This window comes from Piliocolobus tephrosceles, chromosome 9 (assembly GCF_002776525.5).
Source record: "Piliocolobus tephrosceles isolate RC106 chromosome 9, ASM277652v3, whole genome shotgun sequence".
NCBI classification, from domain to species: domain Eukaryota; kingdom Metazoa; phylum Chordata; class Mammalia; order Primates; family Cercopithecidae; genus Piliocolobus; species Piliocolobus tephrosceles.
In genome coordinates, this window is record NC_045442.1 from 80,259,633 (window position 1) to 80,271,661 (window position 12,029).

Genomic DNA, 12,029 nt, shown 5'->3' on the forward strand with positions numbered 1-12,029 from the left:
GGCAAGGTCCATGAAGGAGACGTTTATTTAATCAGGGTTGTTGAAGGCTAACATGTTTCATTTATTTTAGAGTAGACAAGAGGGCCAAGTGTAGTGGCTCACACCTGTAATCCCAGCATTCTGGGAGGCTGAGGCGGAAAGATTGCTTGAGCCCAGGAATTTGAGACCAACTTGGGCAACGTAGTGAGACACTGTTGGTAATTTTTAAATAAATACAAAGTTTTAAAAATTAAAAAAATTTTTAAGTAGACAAGGGCAGTCCAATTTTACCAGTTTAAGCGAAGAGGAGGTAGGAAAACCTAATTTTAGAGGTGACATGCAGTCCCATTAGAGGGAAATATAAGTGTTTGAGGTCTGGATGTTGAAGAAGATATGCTTAGAAAGGATATGATTGTCAAGCTGAGGAGAGAACCTAAGCAATCGGAGGCCACTGGAGATACTGGAACAACAAAAGCGTGATTTATATTTGAGTTTTTAGAACCAATGTGGAAGAGACATGGAGCAGCTGTACCAGCTGTGCCTTTGTAAGATCTGAAATGAGGAATGATAAGAACCTGAACTAGAGCAGAGTGTAAGACTGGAGGGGAAGGAGAGTTAGAAGAGTTCATGTAACACTGATTCCCCACATAGGGACCAAAATCCACAATATTTTCACTGTATTATACTTTACTAAAGGATAGCCATTAACAGTAGCATAGCTATTTGGACATTTATGTATTTTTAGGATGATGCTTTTCACATAGATATCATGAATCTCCCAGCCCAGAGGTTCGCAAAGGCACATAATGTTCTCACTGGGGATGTCAGTTTTAATCAAAAGCAAATTATTTAAAACAATACTTTTGTGATAAACATGGCAATATTTACCTAAAATTTTAGGCTGTAAAATGAGGCTTCAAAGAAGTTTTGTGTTTGGCCCATATCCCAGTCCCTTCTGGGCAAAAGATAACCCTCTTCCACTGTTAGTAATACAGAAAATACTCGGGAAAGCCAAAGACAAGTGTACAGAGATGAAGATGTAACCTTTTGGGTGTGACAGACATATATATAAAAATACACACATAGACATGCAGATAATGTCAAAGTTTGTCCCAAGTGCTTCTGAGGAGAGGTATCTGATCTTGCTCCTGGGTAGCCAGGGTACCTACTAGAAAAAGCTTTTGAGATGATGAGACAAGACTTCAGTAAGTCAACCAGATATGGAAGGAAGTATTCTTAGGCATGATGGACTGAATTAAGGAGGCTGAAACTTTGGGGCATGTTGGCAGCCCTGCCAGTTCAGTGTGGTTGGAATGAAGAGTGTGGAGTGAGACTGGATCATAAAAGATCTTTAAAAAATTTAGTTGCAGTAAATATCCCAAAAGTGCTGCCCACAGAGGATGTGTGAAATAGTTTGTAGTAATTATTTCTCATTAGAAAATGGTGGAGTGGAGCTTGATACGCTTTTCTTTTCTCTTTAATGTTTTTTAAAAATAGAGACTAGGTCTCTATGTTTGCCTAGGCTTGGCTTGAATTCCTGAGCTCAAGTGATCCTCTCACCTCAGCTTCACAAGTAACTGACACTACAGACACATACCACCGTACCCAGCTCAGTATGCTTTTTTGTGTTAAGATTTTCCCATTCTTGGCAAAACCAACTGTTTTGTTTACCTGTACTTTATATTAGAGGTTGAATATTTGATGTTCATGGGTGAGACAGATAATACAGGTGAGTGAGGAGGCCTGGTGTGTCACACAGGAGATTGTTGACATCTAGAGGTTACTGACATCTAGAGTAGCCTTCTCAACTAAAACCATTCACCATGTTCTTTATTTTTTATTTTTAAATTTTTTTATTTTTACATAGTTTGCCAAACAAAACATCTGTGGCCTGATTCCAAGGGCTACAGGTTTGCAGTCTCTGATTTAAATTTCTTGAAGATTAGCACTGTCTTTTTTCCATTACATATTAGTACATTTCTGTTCATACACAAGGAATATTTAAATATTATAACACTGGAAATCTAAGATAGGCAAAGAAAAGGAATGAGGACCAAATTAACCATAAACCTAGAAGGGTAGAAGTATAGAATCTTAATTCTCATTTTTCTTTTCCATGTGCTGTGATATCTACTTTCTTTTTTTTTTTTTTTTTTTTTGAGACGGAGTCTTGCTCTGTCGCCCAGGCTGGAGTGCAGTGGCCGGATCTCAGCTCACTACAAGCTCTGCCTCCTGGGTTCACACCATTCTCCTGCCTCAGCCTCCCGAGTAGCTGGGACTACAGGCGCCCGCCACCTCGCCCGGCTAGTTTTTTGTATTTTTTAGTAGAGACGATGTTTCACTGTGTTAGTCAAGATGGTCTCGATCTCCTGACCTCATGATCCGTCCGTCTCGGCCTCCCAAAGTGCTGGGATTACAGGCTTGAGCCACCACGCCCGGCCTGTGATATCTACTTTCTATTGAAAATTTAGCAGATACGGAGTTCAAAGCTATGTGCTATATATATACTTTCTTTTTTAAAAAAATTAATTTGTAAGCTTGACTGATTTTAAAGAAAATCCTGTTTGTGCTATACAAAAATATATTTTTTAATTAAGAGTTATTTATCTTGGGATCCCTAACGGGTTTTTGTTTCACCTCTGCCCAACAAGAATAAAATTGTTAAAAGATGTGATGCCAGTCCAAGCTTAATTAAGTCATGCATTTGAAGCCATCTGCAAAACCTCATATATGGCAGTAGGGGGCACTCATGCTAACTTAGCCAAAACTGTGAAATAAACCCAGAGCTTTATTTTTTATTTTTTATTTTTGGTGCGATCTCCACTCACTGCAAGCTCCGCCTCCCGGGTTCACGCCATTCTCCTGCCTCAGCCTCCTGAGTAGCTGGAATTACAGGCGCCTGGCTAATTTTTTTGTATTTTCAGTAGAGCGGGGTTTCACCATGTTAGCAGGGTGGTCTCGATCTCCCGACCTTGTGATCCACCCATCTCCGCCTCCCAAAGTGCTGGGATTACAGGCGTGAGCCACCGCGCCCAGCCAACTCAGAGCTTTTAATGTGGCAGAAAAATAAAAGCTTTGATTTTTTTATTTTTTTTGAGATGGAGTCTCGCTCTGTTGCCCAGGCTAGAGTGCAGTGGCACGATCTTGGCTCATAGTAACCTCCACCTCCCTGGTTCAAGTGATTTTCCTGCCTCAGCCTTCCAAGTAGCTGGGACTACAGGCATGCACCACCGCACCTGGCTAATTTTTGTATTTTCAGTAAGACGGGATTTCACCATGTTAGTGAGGCTGGTCTCGAACTCCTGACCTCAGGTGATCCACCCGCCCCAGCCTCCCAAAGTGCTGGGATTGCAGGCATGAGCCGCCACACCTGACCTTAAGCTTTGATTTATTATCTTTAATATTTTTACAACTAGTATTAGAAATAACTAATTGGACTTCAAACCTGTGGGTTTCTGCTTTGTTTTCATATAAGGATCAGTTTTTCTTAATAGTACTTGTCTTTCAGACAATTGGTATGACCTTTGCAGCCATGATTGGAGCTGGAATGCTGGTACGATCAATACCATATGACCAGAGCCCAGGCCCAAAGCATCTTGCCTGGTTGCTACATTCTGGTATGTTCTGTTTTAAATTGTTATGAGACAACCTTGACTACTACCTTTTTTGGGTGGCTCTTGCCAATTGTAAATGACCTACATGGAATTTAAACCTCATGTTTAGAAGACACAATTTTCTTCAGTCATTACTGGCTGCCTTTTTGCCAGACCTTTGCTTCGAAAGGTTGATTTTGCTACTAAGACCATGGACATCTTCATTACGAAACTTGTGTCTTCTGACATTCTAGTATATGCAGAGATTTACTTTTGTGTATTTTGTTTAATACCAGGAGGGCTTTATATCTAGTATGCATCATTTGAGAGTTGTTTTTGTCTGGTATATTTAGAAAAATTAAAAACTGAGGATAGAGAAAGTTGTGCTGAAAATGTTGCTGCAAAATACAAAAAACTGAGAGGAGTCCTAACAGAAGTGTTCTGTGTAGAAATTTCACCCACTGTTTTGCCTAGAGCAAAAAGTATTTTTAAATTATTCATCATCATGAGATAGTATACCTTGTTAACCATATAGCTTGATCTAGAAGTGTTACTCTTTAAACTAGTATTGAAAATTCAGTATAAAGATAGCTTTGTGCCTAGTCTGTGAGGTAAACTGCATTTAAGTAAAAGGTAACTTACTCTGCTTAGCACTGAAATAATGCATTATCTAAGATTTTTTTCAGTTAAGGAGTTCCTTTACCTTGGTTAAATTATTGGTAAAATTTTTACTGTAATTTTTATGAAATTACTTATAAATATCTGACAACTAAAATTATTTATAAGCTATTAGCAATCCTTATTACGTAAAGCAACAGCAGTGTCTATCTTAGAAGTCCCCACACTTTACGTTTATCATTGTATGCTTTTCGCTTTTGATAGTAGTAGGTTTGACTTTGAGTTACTTGTTTTAAGCTTGTTTATCTCAATTATATGAATGTTGTAGAAACTAGTGTTAAGATCAGATTCAAATAGCTGCATGGAATTTGATGGTTACTAAATAAGTAGATGAGTGTTTGCTTGTGAGTGTGATTGATTAGGAATAGTGTTAATGTTGTGATACAGAATTTGAGTAGTCACCAGTTTGGGTTGTAGAATTTGGTGGGGGTAGTATCATCTAAAAGGCAGAACTTTTTGAATCATAGTGCTTAAACAGTAGGGTATAATATAAAGTGGCATGTTAGAAGTGTTATTTTCCTTTTGCTTGTTATTTAGTAAATACTTAATGAGCACTTGCTCTTTCTCCAGGTGTGATGGGTGCAGTGGTGGCTCCTCTGACAATATTAGGGGGTCCTCTTCTCATCAGAGCTGCATGGTACACAGCTGGCATTGTGGGAGGCCTCTCCACTGTGGCCATGTGTGCGCCCAGTGAAAAGTTTCTGGACATGGGTGCGCCCCTGGGAGTGGGCCTGGGTTTCGTCTTTGTGTCCTCACTGGGTAAGCTGCTGTGTTTTTACACTTAATTCTTGATGCATAGTTTCCTGTAACCTGAAATACTCCAATATCCTAATTGACCGAGTCATTTATTTTAAAACTTTTTTTAAAGATTGATGCTAATTTGACTGGATTTTACTATTGGCATCATATAAAAATCATGGCAACATGGTCAACCATTATTACTGGCTTTACCAAACACATCTAAAATGGGAAAGTTGGTCTGGAGAACATGAATATTGTTCTGGTGCAATGCAAGAACCTTGCTGTGAAATGGGCAAGTGGCTCGTTGGAGGAATGAGTATCATGGATTTTGAACTAATACAAATAAGATTAGACAGTACGTATACCCAGATGTCGTCTTACCTGCACAGTATACCAAGAAGTTTTTTTTTTTTTTGAGTAATATAAATCATAAACTCAGTTATTCGAAATCCTTTTTTAAAAAAAATCTTGATTGTTTTTGCATTTTGATTTCAGGATCTATGTTTCTTCCACCTACCACTGTGGCTGGTGCCACTCTTTACTCAGTGGCAATGTATGGTGGATTAGTTCTTTTCAGCATGTTCCTCTTGTATGATACCCAGAAAGTAATCAAGCGTGCAGAAGTGTTACCAGCGTATGGAGTTCAAAAATATGATCCCATTAACTCGTAAGTAATGCTTTTTACTTAACACTGTTACTCTGTCACATAAGGATGCTTGTGTGTATTTGACCTGTTTTGTTTTATGGCTGTGTTAGTTTTCTAGGGATACTGTTAACAAAGTATCGCAAACTGGGTGGCTTAAAACAAAACATGATTCTCTTGTAGTTCTGGAGGCCAGAAATCTAAACTCAAGGTGTTAGCAGGGTTGTACTTCTGAGGGCCCTGAGGGAAAATCTGTTCCCTGCCTCTCAGCTTCTTGTTACTGCTGGCAGTCCTTGACATTCCTTGGCTTGTAGATGGATCATTCCAGTCTCTGCCTCCATCTTCACATCGTGCTCTTCCTGTGTACCGGGGCTTAGGATTTCATCATACTTCGTTGTGGGGGCGGAGGAGGGTCACAGCTTAAACCACACCAATGGCTTTGTCAGATTTCCTATTTTACTTTTGTTGCAGTTTGGTCTGTTCTCTGTTTAGTAAACTATCCAAAAAACCTCTGATTATATTGCAACTTAGTGCATTCCATTGTCAGAATATTTTGTCTATTTTTGTGAGCCAGCCTCAGGGTACAATAAATAACGTGCTCTTATTGGTCACTTAATTTCGTTAGTGTATTTTGCAGACTTTATGGTCACTTAATTTCGTTAGTGTATTTTGCAGACTTTAAAACTGAAGAAATGTATTAGTCAAGTATTATTTATTGGAAAAGGTATATAATTGACTTGCAATTTTTAATAGAACAGCCTATTTTATACTTCTAGAAATTAGAAACTCTTCAGTATAAAGATTCTAATTTCAGAGATAGGCAACTTTAGTTGGCATTGTTATTATGTTTTTTTTTTTCTTTTTTCTTGGAGTCTACCAAAGTAGGTTATTTTATTTAAACAATTTTCTTGAGTCAGTTTCATTGTGTCTGTCACAATTTTTTTAAAGTAATTTGATTTTCTTTATCTAAAAATAAAACAATGTAATGGCTTAAGGGGAAAAAAGTTGCTGTAAAGCTTTCAGATCTGTGGAAGTTTTTTTTAGAGGGGTGAAGTGGATCTTTTATATTTAAAAAATGCCAGACTTGTGTCTAACAGGTTTTAATAAAAGTGTTTCTTTGGTCTTGTTTTGATTATTTCATTGTCTGCCACCTAGTTTTCTTTGCAAGTTGATATATGCAGAGTGTCAGAGAACAAAATAATGATTTTTTTTTAACTGCTCTTTAACATTTAAAAGATGAGTCTGCCAAAAGGAAGGCCTTAACTATTTTCTAGTCTAGGATTTCATTAGTTGGCAGTTAAACATCTTATTTTTAATATCCATTTTATATCACTAAGACAAATAGTACTGCTTTTTCTTCTTTTCTATATTAAGAATTCATCATCGCTATTAGAATTGCATCATATGTAATGGGCATAATTTTCTTTTCTAGGATGCTGAATATCTACATGGATACATTAAATATATTTATACGAGTTGCAACTATGCTAGCAACTGGAAGCAACAGAAAGAAATGAAGTGACTCAGTGTCTGGCTTCGCTGCTACATCAAACATCTTGCTTGTTTAATGGGGCAGATATGCATTAAATAGTTTGTACAAGCAGCTTTCGTTGAAGTTTAGAAGATAAGAACATGTCATCATGTTTAAATGTTCCAGTAATGTGATGCCTCAGGTCTGCTTTTTTTTCTGGAGAATAAATGCAGTAATCCACTCCCAAATAAGCACACACATTTTCAATTCTCATGTTTGAGTGCTTTTAAAACGTTGTAGTGAATGTGAAAACTAAAGTTTGTATCATGAGAATGTGTTTTTTCTACTTTAAAATTTAGTAGGTTTGCTAAGTAGGTAAAATTTAGCAAACCTGTGTTTGCATAGTTTTTGGAGTGCAGAATATTGTAATTAATATCATAAGTGATTTGGAGCTTTGGTAAAGGGACCAGAGAGAAGGAGTCACCTGCAGCCTTTTTTTTAAAAATACTTAGGTCTTAGCACGTATGTGATTGATTAGTGAGGAGCCAGTAAGAAACACCTGGGTATTTGGAAACAAATGATCATTGTTACATTCATCTGCTGAACTTAACAAAACTGTTAATCCTGAAACAGACACAGATGATGCATTCTCCTGCTGTTGCTTCTCAGTGCTGTCTTTCCAATATAGATGTGGTCATGTTTGACTTGTTAGGAAAGTACAGAATGTTAATCATACAGAGAATCCTTGATGGAATTATATATGTGTGTTTTACTTTTGAATGTTACAAAAGGAAATAACTTTAAAACTATTCTCAAGAGAAAATATTCAAAGCATGAAATATGTTGCTTTTTCCAGAATACAAATAGTATACTCATGACTGCTAAGTGTTTTTTATTTTTGCATATTTATTGAACTAATTGAATACAGCTTGCTTTGATCATCTCTTCAAGCTTTGAAGCCTTTATAGAAAAGCCTGTTTGTGGCTTACACTTAAAATTATGAAAGCAATTTTTCTCCTAAGACTTTTGGGTTCTTGCATTCCCTCTCAGACTAAGCACTAAAAAGCAAAGCACACAGAACTAATTCTGTCTTAATGAAATATATCAACCCAAAAGCTTAATGAGGGAAATTCTTCATTAGTTTCCCCTAGCAGAATTTACTTCTCTTACACTGCTACACCATTACTTTCTTGACATTTGTAAGTTTTTTGATACAGAAGTTATTTTTGGAAGTCTTTAATGAAGGAAAAGAAGTCTGTATGATGACTGAGATAATTGCTATTTTTGACAAATATTTATTACAGTAATCCAGAAGTAATCATCTCCAAGTACATAGGATGCTTATTTCTGAAACAAAGGTTTCAGCCAGCTGGTGATGGGTCTGATTTTTCCTAGTGAATCATATGCATGCCATTTGAATAGGGATTTGTTCAAGAAAGCAACTTAGTTTCTTGCCAGTGTAATATAGTGCAGTGTGATAAGTACATGATACTTGTAGCTACACTACCTCTATCTGAATACCAACTCATTTCTTATGTGACCTTGGGCAAATTACTTAACCTCTGTGTGCCCAGTTTCCTCTCCTGTAAAATGAATATATTGGAACCTGTCTTACAGGGTTATGGTTAAACGTGCAGGCACTTAGTAAGCATTACATAAGTCTTAGCTATTGATGCTCACATTTTTATTAGTAAAAATGTAAATGCCAATTTTCTATTTTTCTCCACCCCATCCTGATACCCATATCAGTATGATCTTAAAGTGCTTTGTTTTCTGTAAGTCACCTTTTAGAACCCAAAGTTTATGTCTTTTTTAAATTAATATCACTCACACACAAAATGATATAATTTCAGTGATGGTATCAGGCAGCTTATCTAGAAAACCAAGGGTTTTTTTTACTGTTTTGCTTTTTTTTTTTTTTTAGTAGAGGGGTTCAGTTTGGTCTCGAATTGGGCTCAAACAATCCACTCACCTTGGCCTTCCTAAGTGCTGACTTTACTGGCTTGAGCCACTGCCCCCATCCTGGGTTGTTTTGTTTTGTTGTTGTTGTTGTTGTTAATGACATTATGTTATTGGACTTCTTCTGACTTTGCTAAGACAATGAAGACTGTGTAAAATCACATATAAAAGGTGGCTGGGTGCGGTGGCTCACGCCTGTAATCCCAGCACTTTGGGAGGCCGAGGCAGGTGGATCACAAGATCAAGAGATGGAGACCATCCTGGTCAACATGGTGAAACCCTGTCTCTACTAAAAATACAAAAATTAGCTGGGCGTGGTGGCGCGCACCTGTAGTCCAGGTATCAGGAGGCTGAGGCAGGAGAACCGCTTGAACCGAGGAGGCAGAGGTTGCTGTGAGCCAAGATGGTGCCACTGCACTCCAGCATGGCAACAGAGCGAGACTCCGTCTCCAAAAAAATAAATAACATATAAAAGGTAAGTTGATACATAAAATGTGGTCATTTGTAAAATATACTAGTTGTAAAATGGCAATAGAAAAACAATCACTAGTTTCTTGGCTCTTGTTAACATACCACAGAGTTTTTTGTTTTTGTTTTTTTTTCTCATTCACTGCAAAGAGTAATGACCTGCAAAGTGATAGGCTTTAGGTAAAAAAGGAAAATGTCCATTTTTCATTTTCTGACATCATCTGAAATACTAAAGGATAAATGAAACATTTTAAAATAATCCCAAGAAAAAGGCCCTTGAGTTGTTGCTTAAAATGGTATCTACTGAACAGTCAGAAAACATGAATTTTTTATGTAACAGGTGCCATGCTAGCTGGGCCCAGGGGAGGCAATGATGAATAAAAGTAATTGCCTTCTAAAGCATATCAAATCCGTGTAAACACGGCCATAGGCCATTGGATGAGTGTCACAGAAAGGTAAGCAAAATGAAATGCAGACTGAATAATAAGTTTCTAAGATGACCCAGGAGGAAATTTTTGAGAGTAAGAGTAGGTAGTATGGGCATTTTATAAAATGGATGATTGATGGAGGAGGGTTGCAGGGAGAGATGGACAAAGTGGAAAAAGATGGTAAGAAATGGAAATTGTCTTGAAGCTGGATTTCCCACTTGCTGCGGGTGTGTTCTTTGCCTGACACATTAAAACCTCCAGGCGTGGTGGCTCATGCCTGTAATCCCAATGCTTTGGGAGGCTGAGGCAGGAGGATTGCTTGATCCCAGGAGTTCAAGACCAGTCTGCACAACAAACCCATCTCTACAAGAAATTTTAAGGCCGGGCACGGTGGCTCAAGCCTGTAATCCCAGCACTTTGGGAGGCCGAGACGGGTGGATCACGAGGTCAGGAGATCGAGACCATCCTGGCTAACACGGTGAAACCCCGTCTCTACTAAAAATACAAAAACTAGCTGGGCGAGGTGGCGGCCGCCTGTAGTCTCAGCTACTCGGGAGGCTGAGGCAGGAGAATGGCGTAAACCCGGGAGGCAGAGCTTGCAGTGAGCTGAGATCCGGCCACTGAACTCCAGTCCGGGCGACAGAGCAAGACTCCGCCTCAAAAAAAAAAATTTTTTTTAAATTAGCGGGATGCAGTGGCGCATACCTGAAGTCCCAGCTACCGAGGAGGATTGCTTAAGCCTAGCAGTTCGAAGCCGTGGTGAGCTGCGATTGTGCCACTGCACTCCTGCTGGGCAAAAAAAAAAAAAATAGGAAGACGGCTAGGCATGTTTCCCTTGAAATTGTATCTGGGTAGGATGTGTCCAGGTTAAAGGTACTGAAACTGAGTAATACACAATTCTTGTGTAATTCCAGTGGGTAGGATGGCCCAGCTACACTAGTAATAGCTGATGTTTGAATTGAACTCTTTGCCCAAAGTTTGATCTTTGCACAAGGTCATATGGCTGGGAAGAAGAGTCAGACAAACTCCCTAACCAATTATGCCGGGAAGATAGATGATAGATCTAAAACCGTATTTGACACAGCCATATAAAAGAAAGCAAGCTTGTCTTTACAGAGTTAGCTGGAGGCCATTATCCTATTACAACAAATTTACCCAGGAACAAAAAGCCAAATGCCTCATGTTCTCACAAATGGGAGCTAAACATTGGGTACTCATGGATGTAAAGATGGCAGCAATAGACACGGGATTCCTAGAGGAAGGAGTGGGGCAAGGGTTGAAAAATTACTGGACAGTGTGCTCGGTATCTGGGTGATGGGATCATCGGTACTCCAAACCTCAGCATCACGCAATATACACAGGTAACAACCTGCACAGGTATTCCATGAATCCAAAGTAAAAGTTGAAAAAGTAAAATTTTGTTTGAGAATCACAGAAGCACTGTGTAAATTAAATAGGTTGAGGTTCTATTAAATTGTAAGTCACTTTTAAAATCTTGGGAATCAGTATTCTGAGTAAAACATTTTAGTTTTTTGTGAAAAAAATTGACCTCAGTGAAGGATAATGGAAATCATCGTGCCTTCCTCACATCTATTTCTTAGGGTACAAAATAGTCCTTTGTTGTATTGCCCAGTCCACTCCGAGCTACAAATCAAACCATTTTTTAAGGTCAATTTAATCAGTAAGATGAAATCCTTCCTTAAATGCATTCCATTTTTAACTAGCACAAAATGGAAACGATTTTTCAGGAATAGATTAGAAAGCTACGACCTTGAGGACTTTGCACCTTTAAAGTAAGATTCTTTTTGAAGCGGTTCAGGAAGATGGATGGTGAACATTCATTAACATTTGAGAACCATGAAGAGAGTATTTTTGCCAGAAGCAAAAATGAACCTAAATAGAAGACTGGTTGGGGAGGAGAATCATAAGGACCATTCTCGCCCGCATCTCATGGGCTGCTGCCCAGTTAGCATGAGGGGAGGTCTTGCACAAGCTCTTCCCCTCAGCCTCAGCATCCTGTTCCGCCTCGTTTGCAGCTTGCATCAGAGTCACCCAGTGCAATGTCAGTC

The 12,029-nt window shown here is 38.5% G+C and overlaps 1 protein-coding gene across 1 annotated transcript in view; it reads left to right on the plus strand.

Moving 5' to 3' along the window:
- GHITM (growth hormone inducible transmembrane protein) overlaps window positions 1-7,983 on the plus strand; it is a 15,994-nt gene extending 8,011 nt beyond the window's left edge. The window contains exons 6-9 of the mRNA XM_023226102.2: window positions 3,488-3,596; window positions 4,821-5,009; window positions 5,487-5,658; window positions 7,067-7,983. Of these exons, the coding sequence (XP_023081870.1) occupies window positions 3,488-3,596; window positions 4,821-5,009; window positions 5,487-5,658; window positions 7,067-7,151 (555 nt within the window). The 3' untranslated portion in view covers window positions 7,152-7,983. The remainder of the gene's footprint in view (window positions 1-3,487; window positions 3,597-4,820; window positions 5,010-5,486; window positions 5,659-7,066) is intronic.
- Window positions 7,984-12,029: the final 4,046 nt, after the last annotated feature.